The following is a 23,368-nucleotide window of genomic DNA, read 5'->3' as shown; positions in this document are numbered from 1 at the left end:
GAATGGAAACATTTGTTCCTTATTTTAATTTGGGGAGGAAGGAATCAAATAATGTTAATTACAGGTTAAATTTTTAATTTTCTAAGTCTTTTGTAGAATTACATTCTTAGGGATAGCTTTAGTTAAAATATTTGTGGCTAAGCCTTTATGTCAGAAGGGAGTTACCCAGATACACTGTTGAAAACCTGGTCCTTGATCTTTGAAGTAGGTTTTTAAGAGAAACAGGACCTGTTACTGTGTATAATTCAGTAGATCAAAAACTTTATGCAATTATCTGAAGGATGAAATGCAAGACCTGGCATTATATCTTGCGCGTAGTTTAATTTGTTTGTAGTAGGGTTTGCAATATAGGCGGTTGTCAAACCTAATGACAGAGCAGTTGCTTAGAATAGGACTTCAGCACTCTGCAGTATAGGAATTTGAAATCTGTCTTCCTGGATCAGATGGCATTAAACTTTGACTGTAATAGGAGTGTGTACTTCCAGCCTTCCTTCAGAATGTGGAAGTTCTAGCCATGTTTTCATCGTAATTGGTAACATTTCTGCCCCATTGTGTCCTGTGCTCTCCATTTTCCTATCTACCTGTTATAATAGAAGGGAATAATAAATTTTTAAATGCTTTCAGAAAAAAATGTCTGTGAACAAAATCAGCAAATGTTATATATAATTAGGTAAAATGTAGGTATTTGGCTAAATTCAAATCTACATGTAATATCATGGATACCAACTAAGAGAAAAGTGTATAGTCTTAGTTAGAATTTTGGGATTTTGCTTTTGTTTTTTTTCTTCTTCTTTTTCTTTTAATCCTGTGTGGCTTCCACAGAAGGCTTGTAATTTTGTCTTTATGGCATACTATCATCTTGGAAGGGAAAACAATATATTTGGCACTGTTTAACTGGCAGTTTCTAGGAAGCTTGTTGAGCTCTTCCTGAGCAGTATTGCTGAGTTAAAGCACCTCCCTGGGGTTATAATCCTTAAACCTTTTCCCAATTCTTATTAGGTGCTGAGAAGAGCAATTGTAAGTATGTTTAGAGAGGGGAAGGAGCTATGTAAAGACAAATAACCCCCGTTTTCCGTAGTGCTTTTAATAAAATGTCACTCTGACGAGGATGTTAGCCTTTCAACCTGAAGGGTCTGTCTTCAGCGGCTTCTTAAATACAACCTTCTGTGATTGCTTGAGGGACAGATGTAGACAGGAGATAGGGGCAGAAGGTCCGTCCCGTAGGCCATGGACTGTGCTGGATGCCTGCCCCTTGTTTCACCAGGCTGTTGTTTACATTTTCTTTTATGTGAATTTTTCAGTAGCCAGCCCTTACTGAAACTGGGAGTACATCTGAACAGGTTGTTTGTGCTGGCAGGGTGGTGACTGATACTGAAAGCAAATTCCTTCTGTAGGAAAACCTTCGCAGGTTTTTTTCTGTTTCTTAAACTGATAAAAAGATCAAGGAAGGTTCTACCTATACTGGACTTTAATTTTGGAGAAATGTAGAGGCTCTCTCTGTCCTTAAAGTAAAGCAGTCTTGGAAGGAGATTCATTTAGTGAATTTAACAGCACGAAATAAATATTTGAAAATAAAACAAGGGAGATGTCTAATAGTTTTAGGTAAACACTGTGCACTACGTAAATATGCTAGTGCAGTTTTAGATGTGGATAACTGAGAATGTACTTCTCGGTGAATTCTGTGTTCAGTGGAAAACTTGGCTTGTTTTCAATAGCTACAGTTAGTATGAGAAGCTTGTGTTTCTTCTAGAAACGTGCTAAAAATGAACTGAACTGCAGTTTAGTAGTCCTTATTAATGAGGTTAGAGATAATTACAAATTTTCATGGGCTATGAGAGTGTATAATTGCATAGAATGAAAGCTAAATTAAATATCTCAGCTAATTAAGAACCTCTTAAACTGTAATTAAAACTGGGATGCCAAATACTGTTTACTTTTGAAATCAAATTATTTTGTGACACAAAAGTAAATATGAAAGTCAAGAGAGAAGTTGTTTGGGGATGGGGCTGAAAACCTTTGACTAACAATTGTGGCTGTGTTCCTACATCTGTTTTACAGTTTTGTAAAGCCTTACTTAAGATGAAAAATAATGTTTGATTTTTAAGTGGATAAGACCATCTTGTTCCCTAAGTAGCATTTTACTTTCGTTTCATCCTGCTGAAGAACATAAATTGCAACTCCTGCATTTTTTGATTTATGGTTAAGTAAGAAAATCTGGGTATTGTCCAGTAATGCTTTTACTTTATAGTAGAATTGGCATATCTTGAGTGTGGTTGTGGGGTTTTTTTGTTTGTTTGTTTTGTTTTCTTAAACTTGAAAGGTATGTTACCATTGGAGTGATTGGAAGCTCTTTCTTCCAACTGCTTTTAAAGTATTTATTTAAAGTCTTAACTAGTTCAGTAACAGAATTTCTAAAATACTGACTATATCATGGCCAGGCCCATAAATATTTTTGGTTATATTTTTATCACTCAATCTCCAAAAGTTTGTAATTTAAAATACTAGATTGCAGTGTTTTCCTGTGGGTTTTATTTTCAAAAATTCTGAGTAAATAAGAGCTGCTTGTAGCAATTGTCTGCAGAACTAGTTTCTTCTGGCTTTTAATTTCTGTTGATGCCTTCTGTTCTGTAGCCTAAGAAGCCTACAGTTGAGTATCTCTTTGATCAGTTTTGTGAAACAAGATACAGTGCCACTAGGGGACAGCAGAAGATAATAATTTTTGAAGCACACCGATACTCACTTTTTTCCCCAACTATTTTTCCAAACACAATTTCTAAGTTGTATGGCATGAAAAAAACATATATTGGGATGTTTTTCCTTCTCTTGTGATTGCATTGATGAGTAGAAAAGACACTGAAAAGTCTATTTTTATCTTTCTGCTCATGTGTAAATATATTGTATTTTGGATGTACCTGTATCCTGGTTTACATCTCAGTAATTAATTTATTTCTTTCCTAGCATTACATTCCTCCCTCTGCTCCATATTTTTTTTTCCCCTTCAGAGGAGACCAGTAATAACTGTTACTTATGTTTAGTGATTTTTCTGTCAGGAGTCTTTTTTTTAAAGACCCAGGCAGTGAAATGTTAAACAGAATAAATCTTTTTGCTCTGTGGTTTTTATCTGTAGTATGTCCAGAATTTTATATAGGCTTTAGGTCTGTCTCAGACTTCTGATGGTATTTAATCCAGGCTAGTTGGGTTAGGTTTCTTAGGTGCCCTAACTGATTTAGGAAGGTCACTGTAGTTTTGTTGTCATTAAACATAGTATGCATATGGGCACGCATGTTCTGTCTAGCTCTACACATGCTTTTTTGCTTTTGGTAAATATATTTTGAAAATAAATGGAATAATAGAAGTCCATCTTCCAAAAACAGGAGACTTTGTTGCCTGCCATCTTTGTACTGGCTAGTGTGATGAATAGAGCCAAGAAATATGTATAAAGACTTAACAAGATATATAGTTTTTTTGATGCCTTGTGAATACTGAAGAATACATGTACATCAAATTTTGGAAGGGTGAAAGGGGCGGGTCGTATAATGATCTTACTCTGTGATGAAGTAAATTCTTTGAAGCATGCTTGTTGGGGCTCACCTTAAGTAATAGCACATTTTATGTGTGAAAGTGAGACTAATAAGCCCGTAGAGTAATCCTTGCAAGTGGCAATAAAGCATTTAAAAATGAGAGTGACTTAATGGAACTTTTTTCAATGGTGGAAGCTTGTTCCCCCCCCCCTTGGGAAATATATCCCAGGGTTACATGTCTTGGATCGTGAATAAACAGTACAGTCAAGATGGCAGCTCCTTGTTTGATTATTTTTTTATATTTAAGACCCATTGAAGCACTTTTACTGATTTTGTTTTTTAAGAAGAAGTTCAGTCTTTAGACTATCTCATATTATATTGTAGTCAAGTCATCATCCTAACTCAAGTTAAGTAAAAATAGCTGCTAGCAGAGGTCACAAGAAGTCATTGACACCATATATTTGATGGGCAATTCACATTATTAAATTCTCTAAAATTAAACACTGTACCCTAGCTACATTCCTGACAGTGGCCTGTGATGCTGCAGTCATACTGACTGGCACTGTGTTATCCATTAGAATTCTCTTCATAATGGCATGGTATGAATGTTCCTATACACTGAAATATTAAGTGGCTAAAGTTATTACCTGCTGACGTGAAGCTATACGGTAAGCTGTAATAAAAAATAAATAAGCACATGTATTTTAATGCAGTGGAGTGGACACAGCTGCTGTGGAAAATTAATTGCTTACAGTCTAGGCTGGAGGAACCAACAACCTCCCAAGGCCTTTTGAATTCAATTTATTCTGAGACTTGCATGATAAGGTTGGTGAGCCAGTGCCTATTGTCCATTATTTCTTGTGACTAAGTCTGTCTGGCAAACAAGAACACCTATCCAGTACTGCTGAATGAAGGGGATTATGGTTTTGTGGTATGAATAAAACCCAGTTGCATGGTTCTCAGAACTTTGCAATAGATGTAAATGGCTACTGTCCAGACAGGAGAAGGCAAAGGATATTATGTGATCAGAGGAAAACAAATGAAACCAAACCCCAAAATAAACCCTGAAGCAATTTCTGACTTCATAGCAGTATTTACTGATAATTTTTTTTGAATACTGAACTAATGGCTATGCAATGGAGAAATAGGAGTGAACAAAGCATTAGAAGTGGCTAAAGCAAAATCAGAAAATGAAGCCACTTTGCTTTTTATTGTTTGTTTTAAATGCTCTGTGGGATGTTGGACTGTTAACAACCCATGGGAAAGAGCTCTCTTCCCTGGCTGAATTGAGGAACAAGCAGTGAATATGGGTTGTCTGCAGCATTTTCTTAGCTGTGAATAGCAAGCACTCTTTCTGGTCTATTGTAATTTTTGTTGGGCTGCTTTAGTAGGACTTACTGTAGATGATACAGCACAGTTTCAGTTACCAGTGCACACAGATCTCTTGTTAAAGATAAGTTGTTTTAAAGAAAAATATCTGTTGCAAAAAGAGACCATTGATCATGTAAATGGGATAGAAATTCTGATATTCATGCATTGGTTTTCTGTGCTGATCTGTCACTTAAAAAAGCAGAATAAACAATTGCTACTGTAGGGAAGAAACCCAGCAGTGTAGAAGGTATGATAAACAGTAGATATAACTTTTCTTCTGGGCTTGGAGAAGTGATGTTTTCTTGGTTTGAAGCTTAGATTTCACCAGTCCTCATCATGTCAGAAGGTCCAGAAGGTGGTGTAATTGGAGACAAAGTTTTGCCTGAATTGAGCCAGTATGAGAGACCTAAAGCTGTTACTTTGTTTAAGAAATATTTAAAAAATGGTAGCTTATATAATCAAATTTAATAGTTGAATTTTAAAACTATGAATTATTGTATTTCTGTGGAAGGCCTTAGGGTGGTATGGATATTAGTTTCTCTTTGTTGCAGGATAGTGTGTGGGTGAACAGATTTACTTGTATGCATATCAGATTGAAATAGATCTTCTCAGAATAAAACTGTCCATTTTGATATGTTTTGGCTCTGTTTTTATAGATGTCTTATATTGTTCCTTTACATAGAAAGAGTGCAACACAAACATCTGCATCAATTAAATGCTTTCTCCTTCACTACTGTAGTTATTTTATCAAGGAATCGAAAATAATTTAAAAATAAAATTACATGTTAGAAATAACAGAACTTGACTCACTCTAACTTTTTTCTAGTCCGTGTTATATTAAGCACGATTGTTAGGTTTTTAGCTAACCTATAGATTGTGAAGTCACTGTTTGTAACCTAACTTCCAACACCTAGATGTGTATTTGAATACTGAGATGGTGATTCTCTCTTTTTCAAGTACTACTTACAACAGATGAAGAACTGTACTATGGCAGGTTTTTTTCCCTCATCCTCAAGTCTCAATTGCAATAGTGTGTACATTAACAAATACTGATATAATTTCACTGGGATAGTCTTTCAGTCTTTACAGGGGTAAATCTTTGCTCTAGAAGCAGGGATCTGTGCTGCTTTTTTGAATTTTGCTTGTTAGTTATTCTGTGGGATGGAATTGTTCTGGATTCTTTATGGAAACAAAGGTTGTATGCAAAGGTTTAAAGAACATTATTCTTGCAAAATCAAGTGCTCCAAAATATTTGTGTTCTGAGAAGTGTGTGAAGGGTGCACAGTGAATAAAAAATTGCCTTACATGGTGAACAATTTGCCTTCACAGTGGAAGTAACTATTAAATAGTTTTGTATTAAAAGTTTGACAACCATGTATGATGAACAGAGGGTCCAGAGGAAGAAGAGTGAAAATATGTCATTAGAGTGTGTCGTAATGCACAGCAAAACCATGCAAATTTAGTGGGCTTGGTCTTGATGCTGTTCCAAATGCTTACCTTACTGACCTTAATGCTTTAAGGAAAGCAGTCTTTTGCTTACTTCTGGTAAGTGTCTAGCAAATTTGGTCTGGGTGAGAAGGAGACAGCTGAGAAGTTGATTTGGCTTGCTTGATGCCTGATTTCCTTGTCTGAAGTGATCTACTGTGGAGAGTTCCTGCAATGCTAATGTATCTGAAGGTGGCTTGGTGGCTTGGAATGCAAGACTTTTTAGGAGTGGGCTTTGGTTGAAGCTCACAAGTTTTGCAGGGATACCTTACTTCCTTCTTTGTCTTTTGACAGATGAGATGACAGCATATGTTGATACTATCCATCCAGGGTAAAATTAGATCTTTAATCAAGTCAACTTGGTGAAGTCCCATTTAAGTTACAGACTGAAAAAAACCCCTAAAAAATACTTTTTTTTTTTTTTTTTTAGTATGGTGGTAGATGTGTGGCCTCCGAAGCATAAAAAAAAATATGCTTATGGCTCCTTGCATGATTGTGTGTGGTAAATATCTTCAAAAAACATTATCACCTCTTTTATGTTGAGTTTTCTGTAATGGGAAATATTCCAGTATAGGAAACTGTAATGCAAGTATTTTTATATCTACAACCCTCCTCCCCCGAATTTTACGATTATCTCATCATCTCCATTTTCTCCTTTGCCAGTTTTTAAAATAGATTATTTTTTTCTTGCCAAACAAAGCAGAAATACTGCCTTTAACTCTCTTGAAATTTGGCATCAACTTATATCTTCTGAAATACAAATGTTAGGGAAACATGTTGCAATACATCTGTTCAAGACAACCTGCATAACATTTCCTGTAAGGTCTGCATATCCACACTGGGTATCCTTACAGTTCTCTTTCTATTGCTTTCCCATCATTTTTTTTTTCCTGCTGGATGTCTGCCCTACAGCAGAACACTGGTGCCTGATGATCATCAATCAGATGGTTCCCATTCCTGCTTTATTCTGGTATCACTGTGACTCGTATGTCACTGATAATTAAAATATGGTGCATTTGACGGGACTGTATGTTACGATGGTTGTGGCAAGGATATAAAGTTACTCTGTAGTTAGAACAAGCTCAACTCTAGCTGCATGGCAAGGTGGAACTTTTTAACAACCGTGGTACATTTTCATCTATTGCCTTTGTGATAACAGTAGTATTGTTTCCTTTAATAGTATTGGCTAAGGATATATGCAGCCTTTGACTGGATCTGATCAAGGGTAGGTTAAGATAAAACAAAAATTGAATGTCTGTTTGGCCTGTACGAAAAGCATTTTTTCTCATCCTGTCCTCACTAAATTGTCACCATGCTATTAGTTCCTTCGTGCTTGATGCCAGCTGTCAGCTCAGGGTGTTTTTTAGCAGAAGTTTATGATAGATTCTGTAATGGTGAATAAACTATCCTCTTGATTTTAGTGTTTTATTTATTTTTCGGTATGAAATGAAACTATTTGGCAACTCTTTGTGTTTCTTTTCTAGGGAAATCATGTTCTTGACGCTAAACCATTTTTCTCTATTTCTAATTGGCAGAACCATATTGTCCTAAATAATTTATCCCATTTTCTTCTTGTCCAGCCTTTGGTGCTTGCCCTTGATTGTAGGCATCCTTCTTCTTATCTGCAGTGTTGTTGTTTAAGCCCAGCGGGCAACTGAGCACTACGCAGCTGCTCGCTCACTCCGATGGAGGAAAAAACAAAAGGCTCAGGGACTGACATAAGGACAGGGAGGAATGAATCGCCAGTTATGGTTATGGGCAAAAGACAGACTTGTTAGGGGAAGAAAAAGAACATCAATTTAATTTGAACACCACCACCACTAATTTACCAATCAAATCAGAGTAGAACAGTGAGAAATACCACATCTTAAAAACACCTTCCCCCATCCCTCTCTTCTTTCTGGGATCACTTCACTCCCGATTTTCTCTGCCTCCTCACCCCCAGCAGAGCAGGGGGGCAGGGGATGGGGGTGGCAGTCAGTTCGTCACCCATTGTCTCTGATGCTCCTTTCTCCTCAGGGGGAGGGCTCCTCACACTCTTCCCCTGCTTCAGCATGGGATCTCTTTCATGGGAGACAGTCCTCCACGAAATTTCTTCAACTTGAGTCCTTCCCACAGGCTGCAGTTCTTCACGAACTGCTCCAGCGTGGGTCCCTGCTGCAGGCTGCAGTCCTTCCAGCAACGAACTGCTCCACTGCGGACTTCCCACAGAGTCCCAGCCTTCTTTGGGTGCATCCACTTGCTCTGGCGTGGGATCCTCCATGGGCTGCCCGTGGGCATCTGCTCCACCATGGACCTCCACGTGCTGCAGAGGGACAGCCTGCCCTCTCACCACAGGCTGCAGGGTGGTCCCTGCTCCAGTACACCTCCCACTCCCACTTCTCTGTTCTTCAACTGACCTTGGTGTTTTGCAGAGGTATTTCCCTCACAAGCCCTCCTCTTCTCTAGTTCCCTTTCCTAAATATGTTATCGCAGAGGTGCAGCCACTGTTGCTAATTTGCTCGGCCTTGGCCAGAGGCGGCTCTCACTTGGAGCCGGGAGAGCTTCAAGAAGCTTCTCACAGAAGCCACCTCTAGCTCCCTCCCTCACTACCAAAACCCTACCACATACAAACCCAACACATGCAGTCAGTGTAAATATATTATTCCTACCCTTTACTTTATAGTGGTAATGACGATTTGTCATAGCTTCCTTGCTTGTAAGTCAAGATTGAATTGCAGAGAAGTTACTTGCCTTTTTGATAAGTATTGCAGCCAATAGATGCTAGAAAATAAGACAGATATGCACTAGAAGTATGTGAATTTTTTTTTTCCCCAAAAGACTTTCTGCAAGTAAGATGCAATTTTCCATAGAATTGGAATGAATTGTATTTGGTATCCTAAGAGACTGTTAAAATCGCAATGCAAAGATGAGTCCCCACTCTGGTTTCTTGATCACCATGAGGAGATAAGTAATATCATCAACTACTACACAGTCCAAGAAAACTTGATTACTTCGAGGTTTTAATTTACTGTTTTCCAGCAAAGTTGAGGTGCGTACTTAGTGAATAATAAATCACCAGAGTGAATTAGCTTTTTGGGACAGATGTTTGGTTTTGGTGATGATGGACAACTTGAAGGCTGCGGTCAGTGAGAATGAGGGGAGAACTTCTCCTGCTGTCTTCTCATCTGCAAAAGTAGTCTTCCTGCTGAAGAATTGCAGTGGCTGAGGTTGACTCTTCGCTGCTTTATCACCTGTAAAGGTTTTATCTGTCTACTGATAATAATTACAGAAATGTTCTTTTGTTGGCTCTAGTGGAGAACTTTATTCTCTTACGATACCGAGGGATGTTCTTTTCTCCTATGTTTTAGGCATTGTAATGGAAACAAATTTTGAGCAGAAGATCTAAGTGTTCTTTGTTTATGCTGGTTTTTAGTGCCTTGTTCTTTCATAAGTTTGTCAATATAGAAGCTTTTAGTATGAAAGGTACAGAGAAAATACTTTTGAAAACTTCATTTTTCTACTGCAACCTCTCTTTTTGAGGTTATCTTTAAGACCATCATTTTCTTAATAGCACATTACTAAGTTCTTTCCTTTTTTGAGAAAAAAGATAATACTCTGCCGAAGTAAAACTCCTTTTTTTTTTTTTTTTTTTAATGGGCTTGTATTTTACTTTCCTTAAGTAAACACTCACTGGTGACACTTAACAGATACAAACCTTCCCAGATGGTACTTAAGATTGTCTGGTTTTCAGCTTTCTCAATTCGGTAATTATTTCATTTTCATGTTTAGCTCTGAAGAACAGCATTGATATTAAACTGTCTTAATTAAATCACACTTACAATATCAAAATGGGCAAAGACTGTTTTTCCATAGCTTCAAGTATGTTTAAAATATTGGCATTTAAAAGAGTGAATGTTTCCAAAATAGGTAAGGAAGAAGATTACACTGTATCACTAGTTACCAGATGTCTTTCAGTCCCTTTGAATTTCTGGAGGCATCAGCTCTGAGAAATATTTTTCATGTTGCCTTTTTTTTTTTTTCCCCCTTAGTGGTTGTCAAAAGGTGAGAGAGTATAGGTGTTTGGAAATCTCTGTCTCTTCTTTCTCTATTTTTGTGTGATTGTTTCTTTACTTACCTGTAGTATTACTTTCTCTATATAAAGGCTTTGCAAGACTTAATGTAAACAATGAATTAGTTGTTGACCATAAATACCAGATTTAATGCTTGTTTTCTTTTTGTCATGTATCTATGCACTGTGCCTTTAGAATTACGTCTCCTGAATTTGTACTTTCTGAAAAGGTAACTGACTTGGCATATAATGTGTTTAGCACTAATAACACAAAAAACACCTTTCAAGGGTCAGATTGAAGGTTCATCTGATCTTGCATCCTGTTTTGAGAGTGACCTTGTGGGTACTGAGAAAAAGCTGTAAAAGCAAAACTAATGTAGAATGATGTTTCCTGTACTGTATCATTCTAGAGTTTGGGTTTCTGGCTTGCAGAGATGATATTTGCACTCTCTGACCCTTGATGGGTATTTCTTCCATGATTTGTATGGCAGTGACCTTTCCTAGTGTGTTGACACTGAATAAAATAAATATAATACAGCAACAATTTAACAATGCCAAGTCAGGTACTCCAGGATAAGAAATGCCAGAAGCCACAGAACTACATATATCACTCCATGCTTTTGACTAAATTTAAGGAATCTGCAAAAATCATCCTTTGTAGGTGTTTATATATTGTGATCAGGATTTTTTTGTCTTCCTGAGATATGAGGAAGATTCTTGTTACGAGACTAAACAGATATTCTTTCCAGATATTGGATCATTCACATAGATCTTTTTGGAATCCTTTTCTTTCGTAGCATCTGTTTTGAAGAGAAAAGCAGAGCTGTGTGTTATTCTGTACTCTAAATCGGTGAGCCTGGTATTGGCAGCAATATTATCTCTGTCTTCCTGTCTGATACAAGCCTTGGGTAGATAAAAGAATATTTTCACCCTTCTTTTCAACAATGCTCTGAGAGCTCAGGTTCTTTTAATGAATAATTAGCTGCCTTGGAACTGTGATCATTGATTTTTGCCATAAAATGCAAGTCCTCTAATGTTTAGTGGCTTTCTGGGATTTCATTCCTTGTTCAAGCAGTGGCAGTGTCTGACATGCACCCTCTTTGTGGAAATATCATCTGGAATTTGGCTGGGTTAAAATATATAGAGCTTTCTTACAAAGTGTGCTTGGCCTATGTAAGTAAGTCATTCCCAACCTTAATTATTATATAAAGGGCCCAAACATTTGTGGGATGTTTGGTCAGCAGTGACTTGTATCCTCCTACGCTTTTGGAAAAGATAATAAATTGCCTTAAGCCAAGTGCATGGATTGCTTTAGAAATTTTAGAAAAATTCTACAAGCTGATATTTTTGCATTAAGAACATTTTAGGTCTACTAACTAAATGGATTAAAATCATGTTAGTATAGTTTTTGTATGGTATCTCTCCCTCACCCACAACCCTAAAGCAGTATTTTTTGGGACAAAGTCCAAATGTCTTGCCATTTATTTTTGTACTCTTATGAAACCATATAAAACCGGTAAATTTACATAGTGTTGGTATCAATTTGATTTCCATGTAAAATTTCAAAATCTAAATTGTAAGAGTTAAAATTTCATGTCGAAAGCATGTATTAAACATTTTAAAATTATCTTTCAAAGTCAGTCACCAAACCCATCATGTATAGTATTGTGGAAAAAAAAAAAGGCATCTGAGAGCATTTTGTTGTGATTTTCTTCAAATTCATCAAATGAAAGCAGAGAGCTGTAATAAAAGCTGTCAGACGGTTTTAACTGCAGATTTAGTTGCTACTTGCATTGCTTACTATGCTGTGACAGATAGTGTTTATAGTTTTCAAACAGTTCTGCAGTACTGTTTTTGCTAAGTGATAACTGTTTATACTTGGAGAAATGTGGGCTTCCTGTATTCCATCTGAAATGATTTTTATCAGTTAATGGTATGAATCTTGTTTCGTGTGCCTGAGAACATCCATCTGTGCTCTCTTGCCTCCAACTTAAAAGTTCTCCTGAACCAAGGAGTCTTGACTTTAACACTTCCTTAAATATCACTTAATGTCCCCTTTTCTGTGCAGAGAGACTGAACTGGTGTTTTCTTCTGTCATTAACAAGCTTTTGTTGGAAAGATATGTGACCTACCCTGGCATAGTCTTGTTCTCTGTGGTCTCTGACTCAAAGACAAACTAATAGCATCTCCCACCCTTGTGTGGACAGTTTATACCTTTTTTTTATGATATCCTTTCCTTGATGGTTCTCTTGATGGAGAAGAGTGAATGCAATTGGAGTAAAGACCCAACAGGAGAATATATAATGGAGTAACAGAAGCTGAAGATTTATGAAATGGCTACAGATTGAATGGAATAACGGTAGAGGAAACAGTTGACTTTCCTTATAGAAAATAGGAAGCATAAACCAGGTATACTTAAGATGGATGAAAGGTTTTACCAGCATAGGACAAAAAGACAAATATGACTGAGTAGGAACCAAACAAAAGGTCTGTTAAGGTAGTAAATAATTTGATATGAAATGTCACTTGAAAAACAATACAAAAGTATTTTCTGTTTCAAGTAAGTGGAGTACTCATAGTCTCAGCAGTTTATGCATAGGTTTACAATCTGCTGCTGCCTAGGGACTTCCCTGTGAGTAGCTGTTGGCAGTTTGAGCTGCTCTACACAGTAACTTACCACTCTCTTATCTTGTTTTATCCCACACATTGCTCTCATCAGTTGACTGTGAGTTGGATTCTGTCCAATTTTGGCATATTTCCAAAATTTAGTTTGATTTGTGTTTTTTTTATATAATGGAGGACTCTATGCAATATTTTCCTATCAACATGTATTCTTAAGAACTATTTATAAATGTAAATGAAGAAGTAATATACATGTTACAATAGATACGGACTTAGGTAACGCAGATAAGCTAACTCATCATTAGTACTTTGTCAGTAGGACTTAAAACCATTGTCTTATTTGTTTACTAATACTGTTGGGTACTTTTTTCTCCATGATTGTCCTCAAGTTGCTAAATTTGCTGAAAGTAGGAACGGATGCTTTCTTCCACAAAAAGAAAGTGAACATGAAGAAGCTTTAAGAATAACACAGAAGAATTTTTATTTCTTTGCCAACCATGCATCTTGAGTAATTACCAAGTCATCTACATTTGATACAACTGTTAAGTGCATTGAAGAGTGAATACTAGATACATTCTTATGTGGGATCAGTCTGATTGTATTTTTAGTTTTGCACCTAAAAACTGCTTCTATAAATGAAAGAACTCCTGTTCTTATGCTTTTCTCTTCAATGATGCCTATGTGACCTGTTAGAAAAGTAGTAGCCTTTGTTGAACATGCAAGTAGGAGTTGTTTGGGATCAAGGCAATTATCCTTTCCTAGCCTTTACCTTCTTTCACTTGCAGGATGTACAAAGGAGAATCAGTTGTTACCAGGTGTTAAGATTTACCTGTTGGTAAAGGATGAATGCAAGTGGCTAGATCTTCTAGTATTGTAAGCTTTGATCAAGTGCCATTTGATTACTACAGAAATATTTCTAATCCTGGGAGGAAAAGATCCACTGATCTGAATCTATATCTTAGCCTCAGATGTTTAGGGGTCTAGGTGTAGTCTTGAAATCAGCTCAAGTGGAGATACTGGCAAGTCACTTAACTGGTTTACCTTTCCTTTTTGTGAAGTGAGGATTTTTGACTGCTCTTTGGCTGCTTATAAGGAAGTAAATGTAAATTCTCATTAGTTATTGAAAACATCAACGAAAAATTGCATGTTTTGCATGTTTGCTTGAGGTCTCTCTTTTATGTTTTTTTCCCTGATCAGATACAAAGAAGGTGGTGAAGCTTTGTTAGTATTGCTTCCCTCAGAAGAAAAAGGCATGGTGGAACAGCTGGCACAGAGGAAGGTACCTGTCAGTGAAATCAAGTAAGTGACTAATGGCTTGTCTGTTACTGAGCCTTCTTTATACAGGAATAATGCGAGATGAGTCTGTGACAATCCTGATGGAGTAAAGTGCTTGAATTGCCTGGAACTGGACAAACAAGGGAGATTTTGATAGTGTTGTAGAAGGAAAAGACCTTGAGAGGTAACCTATTCCATCTACTTTCCAAAAGGCAGGATCAACTGCACAAACCATTCTTATCAGATGCTTGTCTAACTTGCCAATGAATATCTTCACAATTTCCCAAAATGATCTCATCTATGCTCAGCAGTTCCTGCCATTTAGGTTTTTTCTTCAAGTGTCTGATAAACCTTGTAAGTAATTTAAGTGAAATATTTCTTTTAGTTTTTGCAATTACTTTTTATGTAATTGAACATTGTCATGGTATCTCTTTCTCTTCTTTTCTTTTGCAGATTAAACAATTGCAATTTCTTTAATCTGTCCTTGTATGTTTTTATACCTTTTATCATTCTTGTTTCTCTTACCTGTCTTTTCTTTAAACTATTTCTCCAGTTTGTCATGATCTTTCTGAATCAGTTAGTTGAAGAACAGGAAATAAGATGTGGCTAAATGGTCATTTTTATGTACTAGAAAGAATATTCCGATGGAGACCTGTAGAATCTATGCTATCTGTACAAAGGAGGACTGACTTTGAAAGAGTTGCAGAAGCATATAACGATACCATGTAAAAATAAAAAAAGCACTTGTATTTCCAGTTTCTATTAAATGCCAAGTAATGGACGGGAAGGAAAACCAAAAACTCTAACTGTAAAAAATAATATCACTAAAAAGCATTGGTGGTAATTTCTTAATTAGCAGCTAGAGGTAGGAAGGAGTTAATTGTCTGAGCCTGCCAGTATGATGTTAAATCAAAAGAGAGAACAGAATGTGAAGGAAATATAGAAAAAGAAGTGAAAGTAAGCCAGAAAATACGGTATGAACCTGACTCCATTTTGAATACTTATATAGTTCAGGTTACACCATGCCAAAGATTGTAGAGTGGAGCTAGAAGAAATTCAGAGAAGCATGACAAGGTAGAAAATTAAGTTTCTGTCCAAGTAGATATGAGCAAGGCTAGGACTATTCTACTTTGAACAGCTGGGGTGTGAAGGTGAAGATATGGATATCTAAACAAAGAAGATAATTAACTGTATGCAGGAAGTGTTTGTGGAATAGTTGTTTTTTAGAAGAAATCAGAATAGGGTGAAAGTTTAAGTGGTTATTATTACCTCCTTGCTTAAACCTCCAGGTCTACTCAAAATTAACTGTACTGCATTCTTTGAATTCTAGTGTAATGAAGGATGGTAAGAAACAGCCACTGCTTAGATGGTTATCTGTTTTTTGTTACGCTTTCCATATACATTTATGTTAATACATGAATTAAGAAATAAAGTGAACACATACTTTGGGACTTGTCATTATTAAAATCTACTAAATGAGAATCTTTTCACTTCATTAGTTTTTTCTATTGTAAATTCAATAATAGGATGTATTAAAGTAAGTTTTGGTTTTGTTTTTTTTTTTAAACACCACCCCAAAAATTCATTCTTTTACCAAGCCACTTTTACCACATATGCATAATAAATACATCTAGATAACATTCTTATCTGGAAGCATTACAAGCAAAGTCAGGGCTTTTGATTGATAATATATTTTAACAACCTGCTTCAAGGTCCAGTTTTTCAATGTGCAAAATGTACCTTGTGAGTATTTGTAACATCTTAATGAGAGGGAATACTTTTGCTTAGAATTTGTTTACTTAGTGTGGTTAAGGTTTAAATGGTTTAGTATTGTACTTCTAAGAGGCTAACCAAAATCCTTAAAAGAAATCTTGTAAGTACTTGTGGATTGCAAGCCAGTTTAATCCTAAAAGTTTTTAACTACACATTTTCTTAGGTTGTTTACTTTTAGCCAGCTTCCTAGTTAATATAACCCTGGTGTGTTTTGGCAGTTGACAAATTGTTGAAGAAGTTCCATCAACCCATGGATCATGTTCCAGGTTTTCTGTTGAAGTCTTCTGGTGGTGTTTGAGCATATTTACCTAATTATAGATTTCTCAAGAATTGATTTAACTTGGGAGTTAGAAGGTAATGAGCATTGTTCACTGCCAACACAGTTTAACTCTTTAAACTTCTGATATTCATTCTAAAAGCTTTTTGTTTCTAAAAAATGTTGTTTTGCCGTTCTTGTTAACCTGTTGTCTTGTCTAGGGATCAGAAGAACCAGTTTTCTCTTACTTTCCTTGTTTTGTATTTTCTGACTTACAAACAGCTCTTAATATTTCTTTATTTCATTTAGACAGAGCTTTTAAAACAATTCCATAATTTGAAAACAGAGAGGGGAAGAACTTTTTTTTTTTCCTGAATACCTATTCAAAAGGCTAGGGTTTGGGCTGTTTTCCTAATTTTCAATTTTAAATCCAAACTCCCTGTAGAGCCTGTTAGTATGTTATTCCTTTCTAATCAGCACAAGCTGCCAATTTGCAGGTAGTGCTTTTAACAGTACATCTTCTTTCCATTGTTTGAACAGAGCAAGAGAAAATGCAAAATATGCAGTAATAAATATCATATTTTAGAGCATTCAAATATGGCAAAAAGCTACTCTTAAAGTGTTAAATATTATGTATTTATTTACAAGGAGTCTATAATTTCAAAGTTTTAGATGCAAGCTGTAAACTGAAATTGTTTTTGATAATACCTTGACACTACTTCATGGCATCCAATTTTGTTGAGTAACAAGATAAGAGCTGCTTCCTAAGGGGTTATCATAATAAATTTTGTGTCTAGAAAACTTTACCAAAGGAAGTGCAAGTATATAGATATCCACAATGTAATGCTTTCTTTAATATTATGACAAAAATGTGGTTCTTGAAGAAAACAACAACAGTAAAACACCTTTTTTTTCTGGCAGTGGAGAATCTTGGGTATGTATTTCACATGACAGTAATATTAGTACTAGGGAATCTGTTAAAACTTGCTGCCTCCCAATTCCCACCGTTACTGTAGGACAGTTCATTGGTGGCACTAACCAGCGTGGTTATGCATCTGTATGTGATCTGTTGGTGTGAAGCTGGCAACTCTGAGCAGCCTTCTTTTGATCCCAGGTCTTTCTCCTCTCTCCAGCCTTCTAGGTTGTCCTCTGTAACCACAGGGAGCCATGTTCCAGACTGAAAGCACAGAGCAAAACCTGCTGCTGCTTGGAAGCTGGGTGGAATAGGGAAACTGTTTTGCTGCATCATGCAGCATGGTCCTTTTGGTGGTTGTTGAGCTTTTTTGTTTAAATTCCACTTTGGAGAATATGGAGAAGAGAGGGTATCTAGTTAGAGCAGTGTTTGTATCCTTGTGTTAAGAACAAGGGAAATGAGAGGAAAGTATCGATGAGGATATTTGGAGAGTGCTGTCTGATCAGTTCATAAGACCAAGCAAGCTGAGTTCATATTTATATCATGGCACAGTCAAGTGTGGCCATTTATGCAACTGCTAGGCAAAACAACAGTCTCAAAAAGTTATATTGCTCCTTAAATGCAAAATTTGTACTCACAGAGTAAGAAAAGAAACAGCCTATTTAAAATGACAGACAATATAATAAAATCCCCTTCTAGTCTTTGCATAATTGGTTCTAGCTCACTGGTTCTTAGCTGTTTAGGCAAGCTTATAAATTATGATAATTCATTTAAGTGTTTAGATTTTAGGTTTGTCTCTCTCGCTGAATAGTCACATGTATATAATTACTGTAAAGAGTTTTATTTGTTCAGAAAGAAATAACTCATTAAAACCAAAATCCCATTTAACAATGACCAGCTTTCTTATTTTTGGAATCCCAGCATGAGATGAAGATGGCAGTGGGCGGTTGTCATGATACAGTGCTGGAGAGGAGAGAATCCAATATTACGACTCTTTTTGTAATATTCAGTGTTGCAAATTTACTCATTCATTAACAAACACAGAACCTCAAAATGTGCTGGGAGCACCAAATTCTTGGTTGACATTGCTTAGATTTACATTACATTATCTTGCCGTGCTTTTAACTGTAAAGTATCTTGTGTGTTGCGTCTTTTTCAAACCCTTTTCTTGCAAATTTCAGCCAAATTACTCAAACTAAAATATATGTGCAATCAACAAAATGGTGTTAGATCTTGTCTAAGATAATGGTCCATTGTGCTTGGAGCCCCAATGACATATTGTCTCCTACAAATAATCATACTTCTACAATAGTAAAGGCACAGAAAATAATGAGTAATAGGAGTCCCAGGTGGGAATTGGCACTTGGTGTGTATTTTGAGTTTGACAGTGACAGTGGTGAGTAGCTGACAGTCCCAACTACTCTTTCAGTACAGCTGCAAGGCCAGTTTTGCATTTACTTAAAGATTTCATGTAGACCATGTTTCCATAGCTTGTGAGAATGTGCCACTGCCAGATGCTTTGGTGACATCAAATAACGACATCTGCTGTTTCTTTCCTATTCTTAAATAATCAAACTCATTAGTCCTGTTTTGCTTCTGATTAAGCTGTCTTGATCATTGTGTGTTTGCTTATTTTCTTTAGGTGCTTACAAATTGTTTTTTCGGTATCAAGGAAAAAGTTTATCATTTAACTTCTCTTTTTTTGCCCCCTTCAAAGATGAGCAGTTTACCTGCCCTGTCTCAGATTTTTATTTATCTCAGATGAGTTCTCAAAAATACATACAACTATGACTCAAAGTGCTTTGACTTTCTCTCTAGTTGCTATGGAGCAAATTTCTTTTGACCCAGCTGATTTATCGAAATACCTGTTATCCTGTGATTTGCAGTTCTGGTGTGAGCTTGGACTGTGCTGTCGATGTTAGCTGTCTGATTGCAACTGTCGCTTTGAGTGAAGACAAGGGAAAAAAGACACTGGCTCATTTAAGTGCCTTGAGGTCATCTCTTAATAGCTTTCCCATAACTTAACAGCAATCCAACAGTTCTCTGGGCTGTCTTACTACTGATGTTAATGTTAATTTTTTGTTGTTATTATTCATGCTATCCCTTCTTTACTTTTTTGTATCTCATTTTGTGCTTGTAATTCTTATTTTATCCCTGTGCATTTGTGCTATTTTTATACTTCAGTTCTACTTAAAGCTTTCTTCTTGAGTTTCAGATCATTGTAAACATGTTGATTTCACCTAGCCTTTTCACTGCAGTGAAGCTGTGTATTTTGTGTTTGTACCTTATAATACAATTGAATAAAAGCCACTGCTTTTCTTTTGCTGTTCTACCAATTTTCCTTTCTTAGGATCATAAATATTTTCACTCTCACCTTCTCAATCTTGTTTTATGGAATAAAATCTCACAGAGCTTCTGTTTACTTTTTCTATCTTTGGTATCTTGTGGTCATTCCATCCTGCATTGCATTTCAAAGGCTCATTGGTCAGTTTGTCCCCCACTAAATTTTTCATGCCTCTTCTATTTCTTTCTTATGTCTTTACACTTTCAGAGAAAATTATGTGCTGGCTTGAAACCGAAATTCGGCTTTTTGATCTTTCACTAAAACTGTAGCTAAACAGCTCTAGTGTGCACTACAGTTTTCCACTGGCTGTATGTGACAGAGATAAGAAATAGAAAGGGTGAGGGAATAAAGCCTGATGTCTTTATAAATTGAAGTATTCTTTGGTAATACCCTCCAACCCCTTGCTTTATTGCTGCTTTCATATTCAGTAAGAATAACATATGATCATAATGGCTTATGTTACAAAAAATGACTATGAAGTGTTTCTTGCCTAGTATTTTAATCAGAGCCATGATTTTTAGACTGACTTACTGCTATATGAAGAAGCATGGCACACAGCAGCAAGAACCAGATTAAGAAATCTGATAGTTGTTCATCTCTTTTGACCTCTACTTGAGGGGGTAATCTCCTACCATGTGTGGTAGGTCGTATGATACACTTGGGTGGCATTAGCAGATCAAAACCAGAAGTAGATAAGAAAAGATCTGGGCAAATAAACCTGGGATAGTGTAGATATCACTGGAAAAAGTGTAAAAATCCAGAGTCTGGGAGAGGACTTGCATGCCTTCTTACTAGTTTTAATGGTATTTTCTATAATGCAGTCACTGTTCTTTATTCACCTGATCAATATCTTAAGGAGCTCTTAAATCTGTTTAATCTCAATGTCCTTTATTTTTGCTCATCTGTGTGTAAGAAAGAAGTACTTAAATTTCAGTATTCCCTGGGCAATGGATCTTATTTAAGCTTTCAAAAAGGCTGAGAATTTCCTTACGAAGACTGCTATCTCAGTATAAAGTGGCACTATAACTCATCGTGCTTTTTATGTATTTTTTTCTCAGCATTTTTATAAATTCAAGAAGTTCTTTACTGCTGATTTTGGCTTTGCTTTGGAAGAAGTTTCACCATCTTCACTGAAAACTCTCTGGATAAAAAGTCTGAGCTCCCTTTTGTATTTTCTGTATTATTTGTTTGAGGAGTGTATGCTTCATCCTTAATATGGTTCTATGCTAAGCTGTTTCAGAGCAGTAATAACTTTATGCATATTAAAGCAATGCCAAAGACGTGAAGATACTCCTGAGAACTTAATAGGTGCTTATTTTTGCATGTTCTAATAATTAAAGCTAACTTTCTTCTTTTTTTTTTTTTAAATCAGAATTAATCCTGAAAAACTTACAGACATCCAAAAGAGGATGCAGTCTTTCTTAGCTCAAGATCAGGAGTTGAAAGACAAGGCTCAAAGAGTAAGTCATCTGCTGCACTATAGTTCTTGAGACATGCTTGTTGAATAGAGCTGCTGTTGGGATAACTGACCTGTTCATATATGCCCTAGCAGCAGTGTTTGGAACTGCTAAATTGTTCTGATTTTTAAGCTTTAAAACATGGCATCAGTACAAACAATAATCATGTATTAGCAGTTGGTGGTAAGTATGCCTGTGTAACATGTGTGAGTTAACATGGGCTCAACATGGGCTCATGATGCTAATGCCTGAAGAGCCACCTAACCTACTGCTTTTGTGCCAAAGTTAGGGCATAGGTGAGGACATACTTATTTTACAGTCTTGGGTATGAAAGTAATTTTTGATTTAGTAGGTGCTGCTTCTCAGCTGTTTGAGGGTTTTTACTGTTTTGTTTGAGTCTTTCCCAGCTGTTTGAGACCTGAACCTGGGGAGGCGAAGCCCCATACAGCCTGGGACCAAAAGGCTGGAAAGCAACTTTGCAGAAAAGGAGCTAGTAGACAACAGGCTGAACATGAGCCAACAATATGCCTTTACAGCAGAAGGACAGCCACATTCTCTGGGGTCCCTAGCATAAGAAGGACATGCACTGGCTCAAGCAGGTCCAGAGAAGTACCATGAAGATGATCATGGGGCTGAAGGGGCCATGAAGATGATCAGGGGCCTCACACCTCCCGTAGGAGGACAGGCTGAGAGAGTTGGGGTTGTTCAACCTGGAGAAGAGAAGACTCGGGGAGACCTATAGCGGCCTTCCAGTACCTAAAGGAGGCCTACAGGAAAGATGGGAAGGGACTCTTTATCAGGGAGTGTAGTGATAGGACAAGGGATAATGGTTTTAAACTGAAAGATGCTAGATTTAGATTAGATGTAAGGAAGAAATTCTTTACTGTGAGAGTGGTGTGACACTGAAATAAGTTGCCCAGAGAAGTTGTGGCTGCCCCTTCCCTGGCAGTGTTCAAGGCCAGGCTGGACGGGGCTTTGAGCAACCTGGTCTAGTGGAAGATATCCCTGTCTGTGGTAGGGGGGTTGGAACTAGATTATCTTTAAGGTCCCTTCCAGCCCAAACCATTTCTATAATTTTATGATTCTGGGCAGCATTATGCAGAGTGTTGCTGGTAGGTCAGGGGAGGTGATCCTGCCCTTCCCCTCTGCTCAGCCCTGGTGAACACATCTGGAGTGCAAAGCTTGATTCTGGGCTTCCAGTACAAGAAAGACATGGACATACTGAAGGCAAGACCAGTGAAGAACCACAGAGATGACTCAGCACTTGGAGAATCTCGTGTATCGGGAGAGAACTATAAATTAGATGGAGCCAGAGTCTTCTGAGTGGAGCCCAGTGACAGGAGAGGAAGCAATAGGCACAGATTTATATACAAAAAACTTCATTTAAACCCAAGAAAAAAAAAAACTTTTATTGTGAGGGTGGTTGAACACTAGAAGAGGTTGCACAGAGAGGCTGTGAAGTCCTCATTGTTGGATATTAAAAACTGGATGCACTCCTGAGCAGCCTGCTCTAGCTGACCTTGCTTTGAGAAGGGGTTTGGACTAAATGATCTCTGGAGGTTCCTTTCGACTTCAGCTGTTCTGTAATTCTGTAAAGCCTAAAGCTGTTAAATCAGTACAAATATATCTTTTTTCTATCATGTGTCCTTAGTACGATGAAGAATAGGACTGTGTACCCTTTTCAGTTCAGTAACCCTTTTGATTGAAGGCAATAGGTGAATTGGTAATTCTTTCCGAGAGGACTTTTCTTGGGGAGCTGATATAGAACATTTTGAAATAATAATAAGAAAGGTTACAGAAAAGTAGCAGATTTCATTCCTTGGCTTAAAAAGTTAAAAATAGGAAACCATATAGCCCTCACATGCCCATTTTCTTGTGTCTCCTGAATATATATGACAGTTTGTCCTTTCTCAGTGGTAAAATCCAATGCATTGAGTAAATCATTTTAACTTTCATTTGAACTTAAATGAGAAGCAAAATAGCTTAGAATAGCTCTTCCGGGTAAGATGGAGAAGTGTGTAAATGGGACTATGAATGGGATTTCTTTGCTGTGCTGTTTAATGTTGGGAGACTTCATGAACAGTACATGAATTTCACCAAGATTTTAGCAGGTTTGGGGAAGGTAGGAAAACTTAAAATAACTATGTAGGTTCCTGGACTAGACTGAGCTTGTTGTAAAAGACGCTTTCCATGGAAGATGGCCTGTGAAACATTTCTGGGTATTGCACTGCCTCTTGCCATGACTAGACGTGTTTGCTGACCTTTCACTGGTTTTATAGTATTTTTAGTTTCGGATAGAG

General features: G+C 36.9%; 1 protein-coding gene across 1 annotated transcript in view; it reads left to right on the top strand.

The window, feature by feature from the left end:
• The window catches only part of DDX10 (DEAD-box helicase 10), a 186,690-nt gene that overhangs the window by 17,222 nt on the left and 146,100 nt on the right, over positions 1-23,368 (top strand). The window contains exons 10-11 of the mRNA XM_074816113.1: positions 14,248-14,349; positions 20,984-21,071. Of these exons, the coding sequence (XP_074672214.1) occupies positions 14,248-14,349; positions 20,984-21,071 (190 nt within the window). The remainder of the gene's footprint in view (positions 1-14,247; positions 14,350-20,983; positions 21,072-23,368) is intronic.

This window comes from Strix aluco, chromosome 2, assembly GCF_031877795.1.
Source record: "Strix aluco isolate bStrAlu1 chromosome 2, bStrAlu1.hap1, whole genome shotgun sequence".
NCBI lineage: Eukaryota > Metazoa > Chordata > Aves > Strigiformes > Strigidae > Strix > Strix aluco.
This window is presented reverse-complemented; position numbering and strand designations above follow the sequence as displayed.